Source organism: Scyliorhinus canicula, chromosome 15 (genome assembly GCF_902713615.1).
Source record: "Scyliorhinus canicula chromosome 15, sScyCan1.1, whole genome shotgun sequence".
NCBI lineage: Eukaryota > Metazoa > Chordata > Chondrichthyes > Carcharhiniformes > Scyliorhinidae > Scyliorhinus > Scyliorhinus canicula.
In genome coordinates this window covers 84,558,818-84,585,379 of record NC_052160.1, presented here as the reverse complement: position 1 = coordinate 84,585,379, position 26,562 = coordinate 84,558,818, and the positions used below count along the sequence as shown (strand labels likewise).

General features: G+C 48.3%; 1 protein-coding gene across 1 annotated transcript in view; it reads right to left on the bottom strand.

The window, feature by feature from the left end:
• Nucleotides 1-26,562, bottom strand: part of LOC119979084 (patatin-like phospholipase domain-containing protein 2) — a 42,301-nt gene that overhangs the window by 12,745 nt on the left and 2,994 nt on the right. The window contains exons 2-5 of the mRNA XM_038821084.1: nucleotides 22,515-22,747; nucleotides 21,364-21,429; nucleotides 7,368-7,574; nucleotides 6,186-6,246 (exon numbers count right to left, since the gene is read on the bottom strand). Of these exons, the coding sequence (XP_038677012.1) occupies nucleotides 6,186-6,246; nucleotides 7,368-7,574; nucleotides 21,364-21,429; nucleotides 22,515-22,747 (567 nt within the window). The remainder of the gene's footprint in view (nucleotides 1-6,185; nucleotides 6,247-7,367; nucleotides 7,575-21,363; nucleotides 21,430-22,514; nucleotides 22,748-26,562) is intronic.

The window sequence follows — 26,562 nt, the reverse complement described above, 5'->3', positions numbered from 1 at the left end:
AAATAAACCAATCCTTTGTATTTTATCTTGCGTCACAAGTTATTCATAGAGGATCGAATACTCCAAATTTAAGGGTTGGGGAAAATACACCACTGTTTATAATGAAATGAAAATGAAATGAAATGAAAATTGCTTATTGTCACGAGTAGGCTTCAATGAAGTTACTGTGAAAAGCCCCTAGTCGCCACATTCCGGCGCCTGTCTGGGGAGGCTGGTACGGGAATCGAACCGTGCTGCTGGCCTGCTTGGTCTGCTTTAAAAGCCAGCGATTTAGCCGAGTGAGCTAAAGGGTGAAATCAGAATTTTAAAAGAAAATCTTTCTGTTTATGGACACATAGCGAGCGCGGGAATCTGGGCTGTTTAAATTAACCCCCCACCTGTCCGTAGCACTGGTATGAGACACAGTTTCTTGCCAGACAGACAGGAGATTGGAAGCTATTCTGAATACTCAGGTGTGTATTTTGTTGGCATCATGACTCATTGATGGGAGGTGGTATTATCATTGGTCTAGTAACCCAGAGACGCAGGATAATGATCTGGGGATCTGGTTTTGAATCCCACCACTGCAGATGTGGAATTTAAACTCAATAAAATATCTGGAATTAAAAGTCTAACGAAACCCTGAAACCATTGTCGTAATGTCCCTTAAGGGAAGGAAATCTGCCATCAAAACCTGGTCTGACCGACATGTGACTCCAGACCCAGCAATGTGGTTGACTCTTAAATGTCCTCTGAAATCACCTAGCAAGCCACTCAATTGTGTTCAACTGCTACAAAAACACACAAAAGAAATTAAACGGGACAGCCTACCCAGCATCGAACCAGAAACGACAACGGCAGACCCAGCCCTGTTGACCCTGCAAAGTCTTCCTTACTTACATCTGGGAGCTTGTGCCAAAGTTGGGAGAGCTGCCTCACAGGTTAGTTAGGCAACAGACAGACATAGTCATTCTGAGAGAATCATACCTTACAGAAAATATCACAGACAGCACGATTGCCATTCCTGGATATATCCTGTCTCACTGGCAAGACAGACCAAGCAGAGGTGGCGGCACAGTGGTATACAGTCGGGAGGGAGTTGCCCTGGGAGTCCTGAACATTGACTCTGGATCCCATGAAGTCTCATGGCTTCAGGTTAAACACGGACAAGGAAACTCCTGCTGATTACCACATAAAGGCCACCATCGGCTGATGAATGAGTACTGCTCCATGTTGAACACCACTTGGAGGAAGCACTGAGGGTGGCAAGAGCGCAGAATATGCTCTGGGTGGGGGACTTCAGTGTACATCACCAAGAGTGACTTGGTTGTATCACCGAGCAGGCCGGATTCTAAAAGACATTGCTGCTGGACTGGGACTGCAGCACGTGGTGAGGACACCTAGAAGAGGGAAAAACATACTTGACCTCATCCTCACCAATCTGCCTGCTGCAGATACATCTGTCCATGACTGTATCAGTAGAAGAAACCACCGCACTGTCCCATCTTCAAATTGAGGATACCCTCCATCGTGTTGTGTGGCACTACCACTGTGCTAAACTGGGTAGACTTCAAACAGATCTGGCAACTCAAAACTGGGCATCCCTGTGGCGCTGTGGGCCAGCAGCAGAATTGTATTCAACCAAAATCTGCAACCTCATGGCCCAGCATATTCCCCCCACTCTACCATTACCACCAAGCCAGGGGATCAACCCTGGTTCAATGAAATGTGTAGGCGAGCATTCCAGGAGCAACATCTGGCATACCGAAAAATGGGGTGTAAACCTGGTGAAGCTACAATAGGACTACAAGCAGCAAGTAATAGGCAGTGCTCAGCGATTCCACAACAAACGCATCAGATCTAAGCTCTACAGTCCTGCCACATGCAGCCGTGAATGGTGGTGGACTATTAAACAACTCACTGGAGGATGAGGCTCCACAAATATCCTCAATGATGAAGGAGCCCGGCACATTTGTGCAAAAGGCAAGGCTGAGGCATTTTCAACAATCTTCAGCTTGACGTGCTGAGTGAATGGACATCTCGGTCTCCTCTGGAGGTCCTCAGCATCACAGATGTCAGTCTTCAGCCAATACAATTCACTCCACATAACAGCAAGCAAGGGCTGAAGATAGTATCCAATACAAAGGCTATGGGCCCTGACAATATGACTGAAGACCTGTGCTCCAGAATTTGCCACAACCCGAGCCAAGCTGTTCCAGTGCAGCTACAACATTGGTATCTACCCGGCAATGTGGAAAATTAATACACAGGTGTGTCCTGTACACAAGGAGCAGGAAAATCTAACCCAGCCAATTAATCGCCCTATCTGTCTACTCTCCTACTTACTGTCTACTTACACATATATGAGAAATATGAAAATGACTAGAGCGAGAGTAGGTCCGATCAAGGACAGTAGCGGGAGATTGTGTATAGAGTCTGAAGAGATAGGAGAGGTCTTGAACGAGTACTTTTCTTCAGTATTTACAAACGAGAGGGGCCATATTGTTGGAGAGGACAGTGTGAAACAGACTGATAAGCTCGAGGAGATACTTGTCAGGAAGGAAGATGTGTTGCGCGTTTTGAAAAACTTGAGGATAGACAAGTCCCCCGGGCCTGACGGGATATATCCAAGGATTCTATGGGAAGCAAGAAATGAAATTGCAGAGCCGTTGGCAATGATCTTTTCGTCCTCACTGTCAACAGGGGTGGTACCAGAGGATTGGAGAGTGGCGAATGTCGTGCCCCTGTTCAAAAAAGGGAATAGGGATAACCCTGGGAATTACAGGCCAGTTAGTCTTACTTCGGTGGTAGGCAAAGTAATGGAAAGGGTACTGAGGGATAGGATTTCTGAGCATCTGGAAAGGCACTGCTTGATTAGGGATAGTCAGCACGGATTTGTGAGGGGTAGGTCTTGCCTTACAAGTCTTATTGACTTCTTTGAGGAGGTGACCAAGCATGTGGATGAAGATAAAGCAGTGGATGTAGTGTACATGGATTTTAGTAAGGCATTTGATAAGGTTCCCCATTGTAGGCTTGTGCAGAAAGTAAGGAGGCATGGGATAGTGGAAAATTTGGCCAGTTGGATAACAAACTGGCTAACCGATAGAAGACAGAGAGTGGTGGTGGATGGCAAATATTCAGCCTGGAGCCCAGTTACCAGTGGCGTACCGCAGGGATCAGTTCTGGGTCCTCTGCTGTTTGTGATTTTCATTAACGACTTGGATGAGGGAGTTGAAGGGTGGGTCAGTAAATTTGCAGATAATACGAAGATTGGTGGAGTTGTGGATAGTGAGGAGGGATGTTGTCGGCTTCAAAGAGACATAGATAGAATGCAGAGCTGGGCTGAGAAGTGGCAGATGGAGTTTAACCCTGACAAGTGTGAGGTTGTCCATTTTGGAAGGACAAATATGAATGCGGAATACAGGATTAATGGTAGGGTTCTTGGCAATGTGGAGGAGCAGAGAGATCTTGGGGTCTATGTTCATACATCTTTGAAAGTTGCCACTCAAGTGGATAGAGCTGTGAAGGCCTATGGTGTGCTAGCGTTCATTAGGAGAGGGATTGAATTTAAGAGCCGTGAGGTGATGATGCAGCAGTACAAAACCTTGGTCAGGCAACATTTGGAGTACTGTGTGCAGTTCTGGTCGCCTCATTTTAGGAAGGATGTGGAAGCTTTGGAAAAGGTGCAAAGGAGATTTACCAGGATGTTGCCTGGAATGGAGGGTAGGTCATACGAGGAAAGGTTGAGGGTGCTAGGCCTTTTCTCATTAGAACGGAGAAGGATGAGGGGCGACTTGATAGAGGTTTATAAGGTGATTAGGGGAATAGGTAGACAGTCAGAGACTTTTTCCCCGGGTGGAACACACCATTACAAGGGGACATAAATTTACGATAAATGGTGGAAGATATAGAGGGGATGTCAGAGGTAGGTTCTTTACCCAGAGAGTAGTGGGGGCATGGAATGCACTGCCTGTGGAAGTAGTTGAGTCGGAAACGTTAGGGACCTTCAAGCGGCTATTGGATAGGTACATGGATTAGGGTAGAATAATGGAGTGTAGGTTAATTTCTTAAGGGCAGCACAGTAGCATTGTGGATAGCACAATTGCTTCACAGCTCCAGGGTCCCAAGTTCGATTTCGACTTGGGTCACTGTCTGTGTGGAGTCTGCACATCCTCCACGTGTGTGCGTGGGTTTCCTCCGGGTACTCCGGTTTCCTCCCACAGTCCAAAGATGTGCAGGTTGGGTGGATTGGCCATGAAAAATTGTCCAAAATTCTATGATTAACCTAGGACAAAAGTTCGGCAAAACATCGTGGGCCGAAGGACCTGTTCTGTGCTGTATTTCTCTATCTATCTATCTCCATCATCAGCAAAGTGATGGAAGGGGTCATCAACAGTGTTATCAAGCGGCACTTACTCGGCAATAACCTGTTCACGGACACTCAGTTTGGGTTCCACCAGGGTCACTCAGCTCCTGACCTCATTACAGCCTTGGTTCAAACATGAACAAAAAGCGCTGAATGAAGTGAGGTGAGAGTGACTGCCCTTGACATCAAGGCAGCGTTTGACCGAGTATGGCATCAAGGAGTTCGAGCTAAACTGGAATCAATGGGATTCGGGGAAAACTCTCCACAGGTTGGAGTCATACCTGGCACAAAGGAAGATGGTTGTGGTGGTTGGAGGTCAATCAGCTCAGCTCCAGTGCATCACTGCAGGAGTTCCTCAGGGGAGTGTCCCAGGCCCAACCACCTTCAGTTGCTTCATCAATGACCTCCCTTCGATCATAAGGTCAGAAGTGGGGATGTTTGCGGATGACTGCACAATGTTCAGTACCATTTGCAATTCCTCAGATAATGAAGCAGTCCATGTCCAAATGTAGCAAGACCTGGACAATATCCAGGCTTAGGCTGACAAATGACAAGTTATATTTAAGAACATAAGAATTAGGAGCAGGAGTAGGCCATCTGGCCCCTCGAGCGTGCTCCGCCATTCAATGAGATCATGGCTGATCTTTTGTGGACTCAGCTCCACTCTGAGTCACACATTTGCACCACACAAATGCCAGGCAATGACCATCTCCTACAAGAGAGGATCTAACCATCGCCCCTTGACATTCAATGGCATTATCATCACAGAATCCCCCACAATCAACATTCTGGCATTACCATTGATCAGAAACAGAACTGGACTAGCCACAGTAAAACTGTGGCTACCAGGGCGGGTCAAAGGCTAGGAATGTTACGGTGAGTAACTCACCTGCTGAACCCCCAAAGCCTGTCCACCATCTACAAGGCACAAGTCAGCAGTGTATTGGAATACTCTCCACTTGCCTGGATGAGTGCAGTTCCAACAACACTCAAGAAGCTTGACACAGGGCAGCACGGTGGCACAGTGGTTAGCACAGCTGCCTCACGGCACTGAGATCCCAGGTCGATCTCGGCTCTGGGTCACTGTCGATGTGGACTTTGCACATTCCCCCCGTGTTTGCTTGGGTTTCACCCCCACAACCCAAAGATGTGCAGGGTAGGTAGATTGGCCACGTTAAATTGGGAAAAATTAGTTGGGTACTCTAAATTGAAAAAAAAGAAGCTTGGCACCATCAAGGACAAAGCAGCCCGCTTGATTTCTCCCCCTTCCACAAACATTTAAACCCTCCACCGCCGATGAACAGTGGCAGCCGTGTGTACCATGTACAAGATGCACTGCAGTAACTCACCAAGGTTCCTTCGACAGCACCTTCCAAACCCACAACCATCTAGAAGGACAACAGCAGCAGATACCTGGGAACCCCACCACCTGAGGTTCACCTCCAAATCACTCACCATCCTGAGTTGGAAACATCGCAGTTCCTTCACTGTCGCTGGGACAAAATCTTGGAACACCCTCCCTAACAGCACAGTGGGTGTACCTACACCTCAGAGACTGCAGCAGTTCAAGAAGACAACTCATCACAACCGTCTGAGGGGCAATCAGGGATGGGCAATAATTGCTGGTCCAACCAGTGACACCCACATCCCATAAATGAGTTTAAAAAAAGCATGCCTGAGCTCAAGGCCCATTCAGGGTATCGGAGAATCTAGATTCTTCAAGCAGCAGAGAGGAATAGGTATAAGAAGTCCAAATCCAAATGTGCATGCAGGCATAGCGCTCATGTACAGCTCTGTTACAGACAAGAGAGCTAAAGCCATGATATGAATAGAGACTCACCATTCTGCAGCAGGTAGTGCAAGGCATCACTATAACCATCCCAGAGAAATCTCTGCAAAATCTGGAATACAATCAAAGATTCAGCTCAATGTCATTGTTCCAGGCTTCACACACGGTCCAGAGCACCGTCGGGATAAGGTTCCCGCTCCACTGGCCTGTGGGCTCCTGTCAAGGGGGGAGCAAGGAGCTAACTGAGACAGATACACTTGTTCACTTCTACATTCCTAGGGGTGCACATCACCAAAAATCTGTCCTGGTCCACTCACGTCGACGCTATCACCAAGAAAGCACAACAGCGCCTATACTTCCTCAGGAAACTAAGGAAATTCGGCATGTCCACATTAACCCTTACCAACTTTTACAGATGCACTATTGAAAGCATCCTATCGGGCTGCATCACAGCCTGGTATGGCAACTGCTCGGCCCAGGACCGCAAGGAACTTCAGAGAGTCGTGAATACCGCCCAGTCCATCACATGAACCTGCCTCCCATCCATGGACTCCATCTATAACTCCCACTGCTGGGGGAAAGCGGGCAGCATAATCAAGGATCCCTCCCACCCGGCTTACTCACTTTTCCAACTTCTTCCATCGGGCAGAAGATACAGAAGTCTGAGTACACGCACAAACAGACTTCAAAAACAGCTTCTTTCCCACTGTCACCAGACTCCTAAGTGACCCTCTTATTGACTGACCTCATTAACACTACACCCTGTATGCTTCAACCGATGCCAATGCTTATGTAGTTACATTGCATATCATGTGTTGCCCTATTATGTATTCTCATGTATTTTCTTGAATTTTGTTTAATTCGCTTTTCTTCCATGTACTGAATGATCTGTTGAGCTGCTTGCAGAAAAATACTTTTCACTGTACCTCGGTACACGTGACAATAAACAAATCCAATCCAATCCAATACAGCAGTGTTAACTTGTCTGAAATGCCCTCAGTAGACAAAGTGCCCGACAAAGGCATAGGTCAGCTGCATGCGTCAACATTGCAGGAAAAGAGAGTACAGAGAGAAAGAAATCGTGAAACTCATTGTGAAATGGGGCAGAGATCAAAGCCTTTTATCGGGGATTAGAAATAAGAGGCAGAGAGATAGGAGGATGGTTGTTCCTTGATTGTTTCTGAGAAGGAAAGGAGTTTAGTGTGAAAGGAGGCTTCGTACAGGTCAGGTTACCTTGGAATGGGGTGGGAAGAGAGCCAAGGCAACGCGATGCAGGTTTTCTGGGGATAGTACGAAGCTGCTCTTCCCCAGCCAGAGGAGGAAGCAGTCAGTCCCATTCCTGGGACAAATATCAATCTCTCCGGAGAATGGGGAAACGGTGATTGTATTCCTCATGTCATATAGAGGCTGGAAGTTGGTAAACCCTCCATCAATGTAACGCTGCCAAAGGAATCACAGGCATTAACATTCTGATGTACTTATTCTAAATACATTGCTACTATCAATGGCTTGTGCGAGCTCCCTCAGTGACACCTGGAGCATTAGCGAGACAGCAGATCAACCGAATCACTGCTGGCCAAACGGGTACAAAACGTGGGCCCATAAATTCCTGGTTGCCCCGTGTCGCATTGCGGGGGTACCCCGATGATGTGCTGGGAATCCTTCTTGGAGGTTTCCACATAAAAGTTTACACGGCAATTGCCCGAAGTGTGGACTCCCGCTGGACAATAGCACTGGGCTGGGAACCATCCGACAGAAGCGATTTAAATTGCTAACCTCAGATGGTTGATCTTACTCTGAAAGCGAGTTAGAGGTGAACTCTAGAGTAAATGGTAAAAAGTTGTTTTAAAAAGCCGAGACTCGCATGGGATACCCTGGACACACACACACGACCCCCCCCCCCCCCCCCCAGTGGATCCAGCACACCACCCCTACTCCCTGACCCAACCTGGCCCTCCTCTTTCTGCCCCCCCCTACCCAGTCTGGCTCTCTGACCCCCCCCCCTCCAGTCTGCAACATTTCCCCCCATGTCTCACCCTCCCCTACCACCACACCAGTTGCAGTACAACTAAATATTGGGAAGACTGAAGTCATTAGGCTGGATTCTCGGGATTCTCAGTTGCGCTGGCAGCCCAAGGGTTTCCCGGCTGCGTGGGATAATGGGAAATCCCATTGGCCGGTTGGCGAGATGGGAAAATCCCCTGGGGCGATGATGCAGAATCCGCCCCATTGTCTTTGGTTGCCACCAGACGTCTAGGAAGTCCAAAAACGAGACACTCTAGCAGGAGTCACCTGTGCGACCTCCAGCAACGTGCCGCCACCAAAAATAAATAAATAGGTAAAAATTAGAGTAGAGCAGAAAGCTAGCTGGAAATTCAAAAGCAGACAGCAAGAGTTTCAAAATACTTTTAAAAAAGTAACTAAAGCAAATATTGGTCCTCTAGAAAGTGAGTCTGGGTAATTATTAATGGGAAGCAACAAAATTACAATGTTGAACAGATATTTTCATAGATAATGATAGAATTTACAGTGTAGAAGGAGGCCATTCAGCCCATCGAGTTTGCACCAGCCGACTTCCGGTGGCGGCCATGGAGGGGTAGGCCGCACATTTCATAGCTCCTGCCTGTAACGGACTTTTGGACCTTTTTCCCGCCTTTTTTTTGGGATTTTATGGGATAAAGCAGTGAAGAGTGAGACAGTAAGGAGAAATCCCCCTCCGGTGTATGGAGAATAGGACCAGAGGAGGCCGTGTGAGACGGCAAAGTCCTATAAGGGAGACGCAAGCAGAGCTGGTAACACGGGACAGCATGGCGGGGCATCAGGGCCGCGGGGAGACGGCACAGTGATCGACAGAGCAGCTGGTGAAGTTTTGCGAGGATTGCTTCGCCAAGCTGAAGAAGGACACGCTGGACCTGATTAAGGCTTCGATTGGTCAAGTGGTTCACAATCAGGAAACCCACGGGAGAGCGATCCAGGAAGTCGAACAAAAGTTATCCGTGCACGAGGAGTATATAACCGTACTGGAAAGCAAGGTGGGAATGATGAACGACCGCCAGAAAATAATGCAGGAGAAGCTGGAGAATAGGTCCAGGAGGCAGAATCTCAGAATTGTTGGCCTCCCTGAAGGCAGTGAGGGAACGGATGCGAGGGCCTATGTGACAGACATGTTGGAGAAGTTGATGGGGGCTGGGGCGTTCCCTCGGCCCCTGGAATTGGACAGAGCACACAGAGCCCTCGCGAGGAAGCCCAGAGCGAATGAACCGCCGAGGGCGATGGTGGTACGTTTTCACCGTTTCATGGACAAGGAACACGTTTTGTGGTGGGCCAAGAAAGAACGGAGCAGCAAGTGGGAGAACTGAGTTACGCATTTATCAGGACCTGGGGGCGGATTTGGCCAAGAGGCGAGCTGGGTCCAATCGGGCAAAAACGACCCTCTTTAAGGGGGTGAAGTTCGGGATGCTGTACCCAGGCCCGCCTGTGGGTCACACATGAGGAACGGGACTTCTACTTTGAAATGCCAGACGAAGTATGGCCCTTTATTAAAGAAATGAAGCTGGAAGCGAATTAAAAGACACTTAAGTCTTGGAGAAATACTATGGCAGCAATTTGTGGTGCTGGATTGTAAAACATTAAGTAGCTCTGTGTGAAATAATGGGCTGTTGGGATGGTTAAAGGTTGATCTGTCTTGCAGGGACCTTGTTAGAGGGGGGGGATGGGCTTTGAAGTTAGTTCTGCTTTTTGGGTGACTATTTTTCTACAGTGATTGTTTCTTCACTGTTTTTTTCTATGTTGTTTGTTTACTTACTGGGGAATGTGATGCTTTTAAAATGCTTATTCATGTGGGGGGGGGGGGGGGGGGGGGAGAGAGGAGAGTACAATAGGGAGACAGGCTGCTTGGTGCCAGGGGTGGGAGCTATCGAGTCAGCATGGGTTAGCTGACTCTCAGAAGCTGACTCTTGGAAGGTTCCCGAGGGTGGAGGAGGACCTGGTGGAGGGGCTGGGAGCCCCAATTGAGATTGAGCCCCTGAATGGGCTGGTCAAGAGGGCTCGCATGTTCGCACATTTGAGAGAACTGAAGGCGGACATGGCAATGTTACAAGAGACACACCTAAAGGTTACAGACCAGACGAGATTGAGGAAGGGGTGGGTTAGCCAAGTGTTCCACTCAGGACTGGACTCAAAGACCAGAGGGGGGTAGCGACCTTGATCAGCAAACGAGTGGCATTTGAGGCAGGGAGAATCATGTCAGACAGGGGGGGGGGGGGGGGGGGGGGGGTGCGAGTGGTACTTGTGAACATATATGCTCCGAATTGGGATGACGGGTGTTAGGTAAGATCCCAGACTTAGAGTCACATAACCTGGTCAGGGGAGGTCACTGATCTGGAATTGGACCGGTCAAAATCCAGGACAGGGAGGAAGCCGGCTGCGGCAAAGGAATTGAAGAGGTTTCTGGAACAGATGGGGGGAGTGGACCCATCGGGATTTGCACGGCTGAGGATGAAGTTTTCCTTTTTTTCACATGTCCACAAGGTATACTCTCGCATTTACTTTTTTGTTCTGAGCAGGGCGCTAATACCGAAGGTGGTGGATACTGAGTACTCGGCAATCGCAGTGTCGGATCATGCCCCGCACTGGGTGGATCTACGGGTTAGTGTGGAGAGAGGGCAATGCCCCCTGTGGAGACTGGATGTGGGGTTGCTAGCGGACGCGGCGGAATGTGGGCAGGTTAACAAGTCCATCCAGAACTACCTGGAAACAAATGATACGGAGGAGGACTCTGCAGCGACGGTCTGGGAAGCTTTGAAGGCAGTAGTGAGAGGGGAATTACTCTTGATACGGGCCCACAGAGAAAAGGTGGAATGGGCTGAGAGGAACAGGTTAGTGTTGGAGATACTCCAGGTGGACAGGAGATACTGGAGGCCCCGGACGCGGGGCTACTGAGGGAGCGGCTGAGGTTACAGGTGGAGTTTGGGCTGTTGACCACAGGGAAAGCAGTGGAACAGTTGAGGAAGGCAAAGGGGGCAATCTATGAGTGTGGGGAAAAGGCAAGCAGAATGTTGGCGCACCAGCTCAGGAAAAGAGAGGCGGCCAGGGAGATGGGTAAATTAAAGAGTAGAGACGGTAATACTGTCCTGGATCCAGCGGGGGTGAACGAGGTGTTTGAGGACTTTTAGAGTAAATTATATGAGTCAGAACCCCCGGCTGGGGTGGAGCGGATGAGGCAATTTCTGGATCAGTTGAGGTTCCCGAGGGTGGAGGAGGACCTGGTGGAGGGGCTGGGAGCCCCAATTGAGATTGAGGAAATAATCAAGGGGTTGGAGGGCATGCAGTCGGGCAAGGCCCCGGGGCCTGACGGCTATCCATGAGAATCTTATGAAGCAAGAGAGAAAGGAGTCCTCCTCTGAACAATGTCGCAGGCCTCGATTTCATTGATCTTGAAACGGGAGAAGGAGCCGGAGCAATGCGGGTCATCCAAGCCAATTTCTCTACTGAATGTGGATGCCAAACAGCTGGCTAAGGTACTGGCCACAAGGTCCGAGGACTGTGTCCCGGGGGTGTTAGGGGAAGACCAGACGGGATTCATTAAGGGCAGGCAACTCCAGGCCAATGTTCAAAGGCTTCTAAATGTTATTATGATGCCCTCAGAAGGAGAGGAGGCGGAGGTGGTGGTAGCGATGGATGCGGAGAAGGCTTTTGATCGGGTGGAGTGGAATTACCTGTGGGAGGCACTGGGAAGGTTTGGGTTTGGTGAGGGCTTTACTGACTGGGTGTGGTTGCTCTATCAGGCACCAGTAGTGAGTGTGGGTATTAACTGGCTGAGGTCGGGGTATTTTGAACTACAAACTATTTTGAGGGACAAGGCAAGGGTGCCCCCTCTCCTCGCTACTGTTTGCTCTGGCCATAGAGCCACTGGCCATGGTGTTAAGAGCTTCTAGGAAGTGGAAAGGGCTGGTTCTGGGGAATGGGGTGGAGCGCCGGGTCTAGCTCTACGCAGATGACCTGCTCTTGTACATTTCGGACCCGTTGGAGGGGATGGGAAGTCATGCGAATCTTGGGGGAATTTGGCAATTTTCCGGGGTATAAATTGAACATGGGGAAAAGCGAGATGTTTGCGATCCAGGCAAGAGGACAGGAGAAGAGACTTGGAGAGCTGCCACTTAGAATGGTAGGGAAGAGCTTTCGATATCTGGGAATCCAGGTGGCCTGGAAATGGGAGGTACTACACAAGTTAAACCTATCCCGGTTGGTAGAACAAATGAAAGGGGACTTTCAGAGATGGTACATGCTCCCGCTATCACTAGCGGGGAGGGTCCAGACCGTGAAAATGACGGTCCTCCCCAGATTTCTGTTTGTCTTTCAGTGCCTCCCATCTTCATCCCTAAGGCCTTTTTCAAGCAGGTGAATAAGATTATTTCAGGCTTTGTGTGGCTGAGTAAAACCCCGTGAGTGAAGGAAGTGTTGCTGGAGCGCAGTCGGGGGGGTGAGGGTGGGTTGGCGCTGCCGAACGTCTGCAATTACTACGGGGCTGCTAATATAGCCATGATCGGGAAGTGGGTAATGGGGGAGGGGTCGGCATGGGAGCGGATGGAGGCAGCGTCATGTAAAGACACCAATCTGGGAGCATTGGTAACGGCACCTCTGCCGTTCTCGTCGGTCCGATACTCCACAAGTCCGGTGGTGGTGGCGGCTCTAAGGATTTGGGGGCAGTGGAGAAGATATAAGAGAGTGGAGGGAGCATCAATTTGGACCCCGATTTATAACAACCACAGATTTGTACCAGATAGGCTAGCTGGCGGGTTCCGGCGTGGGCAGAGGGCAGGAATTAGAAGGATGGGGGATCTATTTATAGACGGGAGCTTCCCCAGCTTGAAAGCTTTGGAGGATAAATTTAAATCGCCAGCAGGGAATGGTTTTAGGTATTTGCAGGTGCGCGACTTCCTGAGGAAACAGGTGCCGGCCTTTCTGCTGCTGCCGCCACAGGGGATACAGGATAGAGTAGTTTCCAGTACCTGGGTGGGGGAAGGGAAGGTATCGGATATTTACTAGGAGCTTTAGGAGGGGGAGGAATCTCCGGTGGAGGAGCTTAAGGGCAAGTGGGAGGACGAGCTAGGAGGAGAGATAGAGGCGGGTCTATGGGCGGATGCCTTAAGCAGGGTTAATACCTCCTCATCGTGCGCCAGGCTTAGCCTGATACAATTTAAGGTAGTCCACCGGGCACACGTGATAGTGGCTAGGATGAGTAAGTTTTTCGGGATAGAGGATAGGTATGCGAGGTGCACGGGAAGCCCAGCAAATCATGTCCACATGTTCTGGGCATGCCCAAAGGGTTTTGGCAGGGATTTGCTGAGGCAATGTCCATGGGTGCCGAGTCCGGAAGTAGCGATCTTTGGAGTGTTGGAAGATCCGGGAGTTCAGGTGGCGAAAGAGGTGGACGTCCTGGCCTTTGCGTCCCTGGTAGCCCGGAGACGGATCTTGTTAATGTGGAGGGACGCGAAGCCCCCGACTGTAGAGACCTGGGTTAGTGACATGGCTGGGTTTCTCAGTCTTGAGAAAATAAAGTTAGCCTTAAGAGGGTCAATGTTAGGGTTCGTCCAGAGATGACAGCCGTTCGTCGACTCTCTCGGAGAAAATTTTAAATGTCAGCAGATTCAGTATTCCAAGGGGGGGGCGGGGGGGGTGCAGATTGTTGTTGTATGGTTGAGGTGTGTGAAGATTGAGCTGAGGGGGGGAAATGTTTATTTTACCATGTTGATGTCATTGTTTTTGTTACTGTTATAAACATTCTCAAATCCCTTAATAAAATATTGTTAAAAAAAGAAGTTTGCACCAGTCTTTTGAAAAGCCACCCCACTTAATCCCACGCCTCCAACCTGTCCCCATAACCCAATAACCCCACCTAACCGTTTGGACACTAAGGGGCAATTTATCATGGCCAATCCACCTATTCTGCACATCATTATAAATTTTTTACGGGACTAGACAGGGTAGATGCAGGGAAGATGTTACCAATAATGGGTATGTCCAGAACCCGGGGCGGAATTCTCTGACCCCCCTGGGGGGGTCAGAGAATCGCCCGGGGCCGGCGTCAATCCTGCCCCACCGTGTCCCGAATTCTCCGCGTCCCGAGATTCGCTGGGGCGGGAATTGCGCCACGCCGGTCCCCCCTGCGGCGTTTCTCCGGCCCGCGATGGGCCGAAGTCCCGCCGCTGACAGGCCTTTCCCGCCAGCGTGGTTTAAACCACCTCTGGTGCCTGCGGGATTGCCAGCGCGGGCAGGCTCCGGGGTCCTGGGGGGGCGCACAGGGCGATCTGACCCCGGGGGAGGTGCCCCCACGGTGGCCTGGCCCGTGATCGGGGCCCACCGATTGGCGGGCGGGCCTGTGCCGTGGGGACACTCTTTTTCTTCCGCTCCGCCATGGCCTTCACTATGGCGGGGACGGAAGAGACCCCCTCTCCTGCGCATGCGCCGGTATGACATCAGCAGCCACTGACGCACCGGCGCATGCGCAGACTTCCTCCGGCCGGCGAAGGCCTTTCGGCCCCGGCTAGCGGGGCGTCAAAGGCCATTTGCGCTGGCTGGCGGAGTGGGAGCCACTCCGGCACGGGCCTAGCCCCTAAAAGGTGCGGAGAATTCCTTTGGGGAGACCCGACGCCGGAGTGGTTCAAGGCGCCCGGCCCCGCCGGGTAGGGGAGAATCCCGGCCCAGGTGTCACAGTCTGATGATTCAGGGTAAACCATTTTGGACAGAGATGAGGAGACATTTCTTCACACAAAGAGGGGTGAGCCTGTGGAATTCATTACCACAGGAGGTAGTTGATGCTAAAACAAGAGGTGGCTGGAGAGAGCACTTGGGGAGAATGGGATCAAAGGCTATGGGGCGAAAGCAGGATTAGGCTATTGAATTGGATGATCAGCCATTATCGTGATGAATGGCGGAGCAGGCCCGAAGGGCCAAAGACCTGCTCCTGCTCCTATCTCCTATGGATTTATGTATGTATCTTTGTGTCCATCTTCAATGTAGAAAACTTAGAAAATTTTGCAAATATACTTGAAAATCAAAAGGTGAACGCAAAGGAGGAATTTAAACCAATCACCATCACTAGGGAAAAGGTGCTGGGAAAACTATTAGACCTAAAGGTTGACTAGTCGCCAGGACCTTATTACCTACATCCTAGGATTTTAAAAGTGACTGCAGATGTAGGCCGCGATCTTCCAAAAAAGGAAACAAAGTTTGCGAGCAAGTGCGTTTAACCGCGTGTTTCTCAGCACTCGCAGTGCCGAGAATAACGTGGCTATTCAACAGGACTTGCTTTGAATAAGGGGCTTAAACGGGGAACGCACGGCTGAGGCCGCACTTAGCCCCGTTTTTACAAAGGGGAGCTCTTCTCGTTGGAACTCCCAGTTGTTGCGAGAGATTGAGATGCCATTTTAAATGGCGCCGTGATCTCCGAGGCCCACAAGTTAAGATGACAATGGTGAAGGGGTAACATATTAGCATGGATAAAGGATTGGTTAGCAAACAGGACACAGAGAGTCGGAATAAATGGGACCTTTACAAATTGGCGAGCTGTAATTTAGTGGAGTGTCACAGCGGGGGCCTCAATTATTTACAAATTTTCATCTTGAATGAAGGGGCCGAATGTACGGTAGTTACATTTGCCAATGACACCAAGGTAGGTAGGAATGCAAGTTATGAAAAGGACATAAGAAGTCTGTAAAAGAATATGAGCAGGTTAGAGTTAAGTGAGTGAGAAATAATTTGGCAGATGGAGTATAATGTGGGAAAATGTGAACTTTCCCATTTTGGCAGGAAGGCTGGAGAAGCAATATATTATTTAAATGTAGAGATATTACAGAATTTGATGGCATGAGTGATCGGGTATCCTGGTACGTGAATCAGAAAAAGTTAATCTGCAGGCAGAGCAAGTGATTAGGAAGGATAATGGAAGCTTGTTGTTTATTGCAAGAGGAATGGAAATATCGCGGAATGAAAGCGCAATCAGGCCACTGCAGAACAGTTGGGGAAAGTTGGACAAACGCCATCATTCAAAGTGATTTGGTTATTTCTCAGTGGGTGTCCTGTGATCTATAATTCTAATTTCATGCGCCAGTTAATAAAGGCCATCCTGTGATCACACGCAACCCGTATGACCATGACGCTGTGAGCAAGAAGTCTGAAAACAAATTCTAAACCCTCTTTTGTAAAGCATATTGCGCATCCCATGCTATTAAAAGAAAGCAACAGACAGGAAATCAACTGGGAGTGAGTGAATTAGTTGTGCCAGCTCGCCACTTGCAGTAGGATAAGGAAAAAACAAAAAACTGAGAAGTGGGTGGGGATGGAGCATTGCACAGTGGTTAGCACTGCTGCCCCATAGCACCAGGGACCCGGGTTCAATTCCGGCCTCGGGTGACTGTGCTGAGTTTGCACATTTTCCTCTTGTCTGCGTGGGTTTCCTCTGGGTGCTCCGGTTTTTTCCCCCCACAGTCCAAAGATGTACAGGTTAGGTGGGGTTATGGGGTTACGGGAATGGGCCTAGGTAGGGTGCTTTCTTAGAGGGTCAGTGCAGATGAGATGGGCTGGAAAGCCTCCTTCTGCACTCCACTATTCTGGAGTAGACGGTACTCCTGAGTATTCACTAGTCACAGTGTCCTTAAACACCATTAGATAAAATTAACAGAAACATTTCTGTAGCGCGGGTCAGCATGGTAGCAGGGGGCAGCACGGTAGCATGGTGGTTAGCATAAATGCTTCACAGCTCCAGGGTCCCAGGTTCGATTCCCGGCTGGGTCACTGTCTGTGCGGAGTCTGCACGTCCTCCCCGTGTGTGCGTGGGTTTCCTCCGGGTGCTCCGGTTTCCTCCCACAGTCCAAAGATGTGCGGGTTAGGTGGATTGGCCATGCTAAATTGCCCGAAGTGTTCTAAAAAGTAAGGTATGGGGGGGGGGGGGGGATCATGGCTCGGCACAACATCGAGGGCCGAAGGGCCTGTTCTGTGCCGTACTGTTCTATGTTCTATGTTCTATTTTAGGTTCCACTAGGTCCTATATCCTTTTATTTTCCTCTGTTTTTTAATAAGTTTAGAGTACCCACTTATTGGGCGAAATTCTCCGCCCCCCACGACGGGTGGGAGAATAGCGGGAGGGCCTTCCCGACATTTTTGCCGCTCTCCCGCTATTCTCCCACCCCCCCGCCGAAGTCCCGACCCGAATCGCTGCCGCCGTTTTTTTACGGCCGGCAGCGATTCTCAGCTGTTAGATGGGCCGAAGTCCCAGCCCTTTCCGCCGTTTTTACGAACGGCAAACACACCTGGTCTTGCCGTTCGTAAAAACGGCGTCACAAACTCGCTATTAATAACCATGGCACCGATTGGCACGGCCGTACCACCACCGTGCCAAGGGTGCCATGGGCCCGCGATCGGTGGGCACCGATCGCGGGCAGCGGGCCCGATGCCCGCGCACTACTTGTCCTTCCGCCGCCCCGCAGTATCCATTCGCGGGGCGGCTGAGGGGCAACCCGGCCCGCGCATGCGCGGGTTTCGAGCAAAAACGCGATGACGTCACCCGCGCATGCGCGGGTTGGAGTCTTCCAAACTGCGCATGCGCGGCTGACGTCATATGACGCGTCAGCCGGCGCTAACTCCGGCAAGCGGGCTTAACGATTTTCGTTAAGCCCGTCTTGCCGGAGCCTACGGCGTCGGGCTGCTAGCCCCGACCGGGGACCAGAATCGGTCCCCGGTCGGGAAGGGGCGCGCTGCCGTAAAACCCGCCCGGGTTTTACAGCAGCTTTACGATTTCTCCCGTTTTGGGAGAATCTCGCCCATTATTTTTTCCCTAATTAAGGGGCAATTTAGCATGGCCAACTCACCTAACCTACACATCTTTGGGTTGTGGGGATGAAACCCACGCAGACATGGGGAGAATGTGCAAACTCTACACGGACAGTGACCCAGGGCCCGGATTCAAACCCGGGTCCTCAGCGCCGCAGTTCCAGTGCTAACCACTGTGCCACGTGCCGTCCTTAGGACATATATTCTAACTGTACAAGTTAGTCAAAAGTCTGGTTGATGCACGATCAATTGCACAAAGACGAGAGTTGGATACAACGGAGGCTTTATTGCTCTAAAATGTGTGACCTCCCACAACAGCTGGCGAAATGGCTGCAGCATGGGGGACCCACATATTTATACTCTGCCTATTGGGCGGAGCCAGCAGGCAGGGACTATCAACGCACCTGCAGTACAAGTCCTTCCATACATCACCGAATAGAGGTGCAACAGTGGTTTACCACACTGGTGAGAATTTGTTCCTTTTTAAAAAAATTTAGGGTGTCCAATTCTTTTTGTTTTCCAATTAAGGGACAATTTAGCGCGACCAATCCACCTAACCTGTTTTGGGTTGTGGGGGTGAGACATACGCAGACACGGGGAGGATGTGCAAACTCCACATGGTCAGTGAGGGGGCCGGGATTGAACCCGGGTCCTCAGCACCGTCAGGCAGCAGTGCTAACCATTGTGCCACCATGCTACCCTGAGAATTTGTTTCTGATCCAGTATTATGGCCCTTTTACTTTTTGACTATCATACTGCATCTACAATCATGTACTCCCTGTCTACAATACTATGTATTTTGTCACCTTTTTTCAGTCATAAGTTCTGATGTCAACATTTAAAATGGTGTCAACATTTAAAATGGAGTCTATGTGACCAGCACATTGTCAGGCCAGTAATTTGCTTGATCATTGCTTCATTTTAGTATTGGTATACAGGAACAAGAGATGGCCATATAGCCCCTCGAGCTTGTTCCCCACCATTCATTGACATCATGGTTGATTTCCATGAACCTGTCTATATCCCAAGAGTTTTATTGGGGATATTAACAATTGGAGTTTTAAAATTACAATTGATCTAGTATCAATTACCAATTGTGGAAGAGAGTTCCAAACTTCTGCTACCCTTTGTACGGAGACACATTTGCACACTTCCCTTTTCAGTAGTCTGGGTATTAGACTATTCCTCCTATCCTCCGGTTACCCAGTCAGTAGACGGCATTTCTATCCCAAACATTTCTCTTAATATCTTTAAAATTCAATCAAATCACCCCTTAATAACCTTCTAAATTCTCAGGAATACAACCCTAATTCATTAAATCATTGCTCGTAATTTCGCACTTGGAAGGAACGCAGGTAACATGCCTTCAAAGCCAATATACCTTCTGTAAGATGTCCAGAGTTGGTCACAGTAGTCGAGTTGTGATTAAGAGAACATAGACAGGCAATACATTTGGTAGAAAGAATGAAGATATAAAATATGTGCTTAATAGTGAAGAGGCCCCTAGGGGTGCTTTCATTAAAGTTGGCAGGAAAGGCGAAGAAAGGAGTTAACAAAACTAGTGGGATCCTGGGCTTTATAAATAGAAGCTTTGAGTACAATGTCCAGGAAGTTAGTCTATATTGTGATGTTGCAAGGGGTCAGGCGACGACATAGTCAGAGTTACAGACACAAAACAGACGACCATAAGCCCATATCCAATTAATAGACAATTTACTGATTAATAAGGTAAGAGCACACAGCCAAATTCATTGTTGTCTACATAAAACAGGTCCATGTTACCGCTAAAGGCTCTCACCCAATCCGCAGCCAAGCTCCAAAAACGGCTCGCATTTCAGCCCGGTCACAGTTCACAATGCACACCGCAAATGGTACAGAACCAGCAAACCACACAGGAATGCATTACACTCCTGGCCTCCACCCCAAGGATTTTCAGGGATGACTCAGGGATCCACTTACATAGTTTGTTTTACAGCTGAACCCCATCGCCCAGATTGATGTGTCCTTTCTTCCAAGTTGAAGGTCACGGGTGTCAGCAGCCATTTTGTGTGAGACCTGGCTGTAGTCGGCAGCCATGCTGAGTGAGGGATAGGATCTGGCCCCTTGTAACATCACAACAGAGATAATACATGTCTTGTTCCCCCCCCCCCCCCCCACCCAATGGAGTACTATGTCAAATTAAATGCACCACCTTTAGGAAGGACATGATGGTCTTGGAAAAAGTGCAGAAGAGATTTACTAGAAAAGCTTGAGGGATGAGGGGCTACAATTAAGTGGATACACTGTGTAATGATCTTTGTGAAGGGTTTCCAGGATGGGAGGCGTAGTGATCACAAAGCTACACAAAGCTCTTTTGAAGAACTAAACTAATTTTATTAACTACTAAATTTGAGCTCAACACTTATTCTGAATATAAGAATTAAACTACACTCATTAACATTATCTCTATCTACTAACTATAACAATTATATCTGAACTAACTCTGCAATACACTACGAATCTTATCGTTGTCAGCTCCAGTATAATCTCCTCCCCGAGCCCAAGATCCAGTGCAATTTATAGTACTGTCCCTTAACTCCCTCTAGTGGCTAGGCTTAACATAGCATTAACACTTCACATGCTGTACAATTGTATAATGTCACACACTGGAGACTCAGAACACAGAAGGCTAAGAGAAGATTTAATAAAGAGGTTTCAAATCAAGATTGAGTGTTGATGGAATAAATATTATAAAACTGTATCCAATAGTCAAAGGACACAGATTTAAAGCAATTGGCAAAAGAACTGGAGGCAAGATGAAGCAATGTTATATAACAAGTGGTCAGCATGTGGAATGCACAAGGAGTGATTAAATAAACTTGAGAAGGGCGGCACAGTGGTTAGTACTGCTGCCTCACGGCGCCGAGGACCCGGGTTCGATCCCAGCCCCGAGTCACTGTCCGTGTGGAGTTTGTACATTCCCCCCATGTCTGGATGGGTCTCACCCCCACAACCCAAAGATGTGCAAAATAGGTGGATTAGCCACACTAAATTGCCCCTTCATTGGAAAAAGATGCTTTTAAATAAATAAATAAACTGGGGTTGTATTCCTAGATTTTAGACGGTTGTTAAGTGGTGACTTGATGAATTTTCAAGCTATTAAGAGAAGCATGAGTGAATACAGGTTCATGGGGAATTCAATTTGATGGGAATTGACACATTCCAGAGAATAAAATTGCAGAGTTATAGGAAATGGGGGTGGAAGTAACTGGATTGCTCTTTAAAAGAGCGAACAGAGACTTGATGGGCTGGATGGTCTCCTGTGCACTATTCTACGATTCGATGAGACAGAAGAATATAAATGGTTTACATAGATACAAACTTGCAGCACAATCTAGAAATCGAGTCAATGACTACCTACCACACCCCGGAAAGTTGGAGGAATCAGGCCACAGTAAACAGGAACAAAACAGCTACACACCAATGCCTGTACCAAGTAGAGAAGAGTTCAAATCTAAAATGATACATTTTTAAGTCTTAAGTCTTCATCTTACCCAATTCAACTGAGATTAGGTCAAGTGGCAATTAAAGTATCCCATTGAATGGGTCACTTTATGTGGACAGAGTCACTGCAGTTAAAAAAGACCTGAACGATTTTAACAGCTCGACTAAACATTTCTCAATAGTAAAGTCACTTACACACATTAAAATTAAGGCATTATAGCTTAGAGAAATTCTGAGAATTTGCAGAGGACAAGATTAGGGCGCGAGGAACACACATCACCTGAACAATAATCCTCAAGGAGGTGGGTTCCAAGCACCAAGCCAGTGAGTCAAGTGATTAAATTAAAAATCCTTTTGAGTTATACATTGCCTCAGCAACTCCAGGCGGTTACATGGGGGGAGGAGGAAAAGAGAGAATAAGATAATGATTGATTCTGATGGCTTATCAAGATGGCTGTTCATTCAGAGGTAAAATGTCAACATGGGGCAGCACGATGGCACAGCGGTTAGCACTGCTGCCTCACAGTGCCAGGGTTCAATTTCAACCTTGAGTGGCTGTGGAGTTTGCACGTTCTCTCCGTGTCTGCGTGGGTTTCCTCCGGATGCTCCTGTTTCCTCCCACAAGATGTGCTGGTTAGGTGGACTGGCCATGCTAAATTGCCCCTTAGCATCCTGGGATATATATGTTAGGTTATGAAGTTGCAGTATAGGGGGTACTCGGCATGGGTAGAGTGCTCATTCGAAGGGTTGGTGCAGACTCGATGAGCTGAATGGCCTCCTTCTGACTCTGATTCCATTTATAGGATGGGCAGATCTGAGCTTTCCTCTATGCTCACTGATTAACCAGCCAAAATGTGATCCCGCACCACAGGAATTCAAGGGGGCCCAATACCATGGGATCAAACCCTCAGCTGGATGGGGCGAGAGGATGGCGGGAAGTGGGGCAAAATCAAGATGTGCCAGGTATACCTCGCAAATACTCTGCATCATCAGAAATCTGGAAATATTCCACAGTCAAAAAGTCCTGAAGTTTCATTCGATGTTGGATGAGGCAAAGCAGACTGTTACCTGGGTGAGTTCCTCGTTGGACGTGAAGTCGGAGACCAAGACATTCTGTCCATCAGACAACCGCGTCAGGGAGATGAAGAGTCTCCCAGAGGCACGCTCATGTGCATTGTCAGGAAGGTTCTCCACCAAGCCTTTCCTTATAATTTGGACCAGGTTAACTAAAGGGTTCATTGGTCCAAGAAACGATCTCCTCGACTTCTTAGCAGCTCGTTTCAGGCTCCGGTAGAAATTATCTGCAAGAGTCAAAAATAAAAACCAGACTACCTCATGAATGAACCTGTCAACTAAAGGTGTCAGTGTCGGCATGAACTCCGTAAAATGTAATCCTAGATATAGGAATACACATAGACATTTAGAATATGAAAATAACTTTGTACAAGGGAAAAATACTGCGGAATCTGGAAATCTGAAATAAAAACAAAATGTGAGAAATATTTAGATCTGGTAGCCACCTAAAGGGTCACAGATCTGAAATGCTAACTCTGCTTCATGCTGACAGAGTACTTCAAGCAGTTTCTGATTCTACATTTCTGCTTTCACGTAAGCTGGTGCAAAGAGCACAGTTTGAACTTGGTACACGTCTGTCATTTGCAAGAAATTTGGAAATAAGGATTTGAAACAAATTTGGAAACAAACCTTGTTGGGATGTTAGCTGAATGTACATGACCAGCTGAAAATTCATCGGTGTGAAATACAACTGCATAGTGGCTAGCACAATGGCTTCACAGCTCCAGGGTCCCAGATTCGATTCCCGGCTGGGTCACTGTCTGTGCGGAGTCTGCACGTTCTCCCCATGTGTGCGTGGGTTTCCTCCGGGTGCTCCGGTTTCCTCCCACAGTCCAAAGATGTGCAGGTTAGGAGGATTGGCCATGATAAATTGCCCTTAGTGTCCAAAATTGCCCTTAGTGTTGCTTGAGTGGGGTTTCTGGGTTAGGAAGATAAGGTGGTGTGGACTTGAGTAGGATGCTCTGTCTGAGAGCCAGTGCAGACTTGATGGGCCGAATGGCCTCCTTCTGCACTGTAAATGCTATGTAAATTCTATGTAAATAAGATCATGCGACGTAGGTGCAGAAGTAGGCCATTTGACCCATTGAGTCTGTTCCACATCTCAATATCATGGCTGATCTGATGTGATAATCCTCAACTCCATTTTTCAGCATTATCCCCATGACCCCCGATTCTCTTACTGATTAATAATCTGTCTCTCTCAACCTTGAACATAGTTAACGACCCAGCCTCTACAACCCTCAGTGATAAAGAATTCCACAGATTCACTGCCCTCTTGAGAGAAGAAATTCCTCCTCATCTCTGTCTTCAACAGTAAGGATGCTGTCGGTTTCAACCTCAGAATGTTGCCAGGGAAAGGGATGGGATCAGGTGCCCAGGGAGGATAGTTTGTGATCAGGGCCAAAGACAATGGTTTTGGTCTTCCTAATATTTTGTTGGAGGAAATTTATGTTGAATCCATAGGGATGTTGAACAAGCAATCTAACACGTAACAAGCAGTGATGGGACTGAGAGAGGTGGCGGTAGATGAGTTTGAGGTGGCGGTAGATGAGTTTGAGGTGTCATCAGTGTACCTGTTGATGTTGCTGAGGGACGGCACATAGCTGAGAACGAGGAAGAAACCAAAAATCTATCCTTGTGGATGCTCCAGAGGCAATGGTGGAAGAGCAGGAAGAGAAGGCATTGAAATGAAAATGAAAAATGAAAATCGCTTATTGTCACGAGTAGGCCTCAATGAAGTTACTGTGAAAAGCCCCTAGTCACCACATTCCGGCACCTGTCCGGGGAGGCTGATACGGGAATCAAACCGTGCTGCTGGCCTGCTTGGTCTGCTTTAAAAGCCAGCGACTTAGCCCAATGAGCTAAATCAGCTCCTAAATCACTTATTGTCACGAGTACATAGAACAGTACAGCACAGAACAGGTCCTTCAGCCCTCAATGTTGTGCCGAGCAATGATCACCCTACTTAAACCCACGTAACCCGTAACCCAACAATCCCCCCATTAACCTTACACTACGGGCAATTTAGCATGGCCAATCCACCTAACCCGCACATCTTTGGACTGTGGGAGGAAACCGGAGCACCCGGAGGAAACCCACGCACACACGGGGAGGACGTGCAGACTCCACACAGACAGTGACCCAAGCTGGGAATCGAACTTGGGACCCTGGAGCTGTGAAGCATTGATGCTAACCACTATGCTACCGTGAGGCCCCAAAGTAGGCTTCAATGAAGTTACTGTGAAAAGCCCCTAGTCGCCACATTCCGGCGCCTGTCTGGGGAGGCTGGTACGGGAATCGAACCGTGCTGCTGGCCTACTTGGTCTGCTTTAAAAGCCAGCGATTTAGCCAAGTGAGCTAAACCAGCCCCTTTGCCAGTGATTCTTCTGCAATGACTGGACTGATAAGAATGAAAGGAAATGAGAGCAAACCCCATTCAGTGGGATGAAAAAAATTCTTGAGAAAACTATTCACAGGAATAGCCAGCAGAGATGCAATGGGACAAATGGCCTCCTTCCATGATGTATCAATCATTTTATGATTCTATGACAGTAGAGACGCTTGGAGGATGGTGTGGACATAGGCTGCAGACTGGTTCAAAACAGTGCAGAGGGGTAGTTAACTATATTTACAATCATTCAGATATCATTTGTGCCTTTACTATTGCTGTAAAAAAAGAGATGTGCTGTCAAAGAGGGCACTCTTCCCATTGTAAAAGGTCCTTCCTATTTGTTCTTGTTTATTCCCTTATTTACCCTTTCTTTTAGTTCTGCTGCTATATTTTGATCCATGGATGAGTTTTGGACCGGTGTCTTTAAAGCAGCCTGTATCTTTAATTCAAGCAGAAGAAAACAGTGGCCTGTGCCTTTAACTGAAACAGAAGGCGGCACGGTAGCACAGTGGTTAGCACTGTTGCTTCACAGCACCAGGGTCCCACATTCGATTCACGCTTGGGTCACTCACTGTGCAGAGTCTGCATGTTCTCCCCGTGTCTGCATGGTTTTCCTCCGGGTGATCCGGTTTCCTCCCACAAGAATGAAAGACGTGCTGTTAGTTGAATTGGACATTCTGAATTCTCCCTCCGTGTACCTGAATAGGCGCCGGAATGTGGTGACTAGGGGCTTTTCACAGTAACGTCATTGCAGCGTTAATGATTATTATCCTGTTTTAGATTGGTGATTACCAATTAGCTGGCATCAGGGATGACTGTTGATTGATTTGGCTGATGGCCAATGAATTGGCCCAAAATGCAGTGTTCTGCCTGGTAATAGGTGGTGATTGGATATTATCCCACTGGAATGTTTTTCAGAGCCATAGGGTTCCATTGCAGTGTCACTTTTGATTCTGCAGTCTGGATGAAGGGATCTAACTAACTCTCTCCAGAAAAGATCTAACTAAACCTCTGCAAAAAAGGCGAATGTTAACCGATCAACTCTCTCTCCAGTAAAGACAGAGAGGTATGGAAATAAACCACAAACTGAAAGCAAAGTTTGAGGTGAAGCAAAGGGACCTCTCCAGGAAAAGATGTGAGTAAACCACAGAGATTATTTTTACAGGTTCCAGACCAAGGACTTTAACCTACAAACTTGCTGTGAAGAACGGGTGCTAAAGAACTATCATCGGAAGCAAAGACTCATCTTTGATCTTTATCCTTATTATTCTTTCACCCCTTTTCTTCCCCGAGCGAAAGGCAGGGGAATGTCACTACGTCACGATGTTCGGTGCAGACATGATGCGCCAAATGGCCCCCTTCTGCACTGTTCACAACTCTGTAATTCTGGGGAATGGTCAGGTTGGAAGAGTGTAATGGTTTTAATGGGCATTCTGCGGTATCCTCCTGTTCAAACCTTGTTTTACCGGTGCATTCCCTTTATTTTCTGTTTTGATTTATATGTTCTACACCTGGACCATTAGAATCATAGAATCCCTACAGTGCAGGAGGCCATTTGGCCCATTGAGTCTGCACCGGCCCTTGGAAAGAGCACCCTTCCTAAGCCCACACCTCCACCCTATCCCAGTAACCCCACCTAACCTTTTTGGA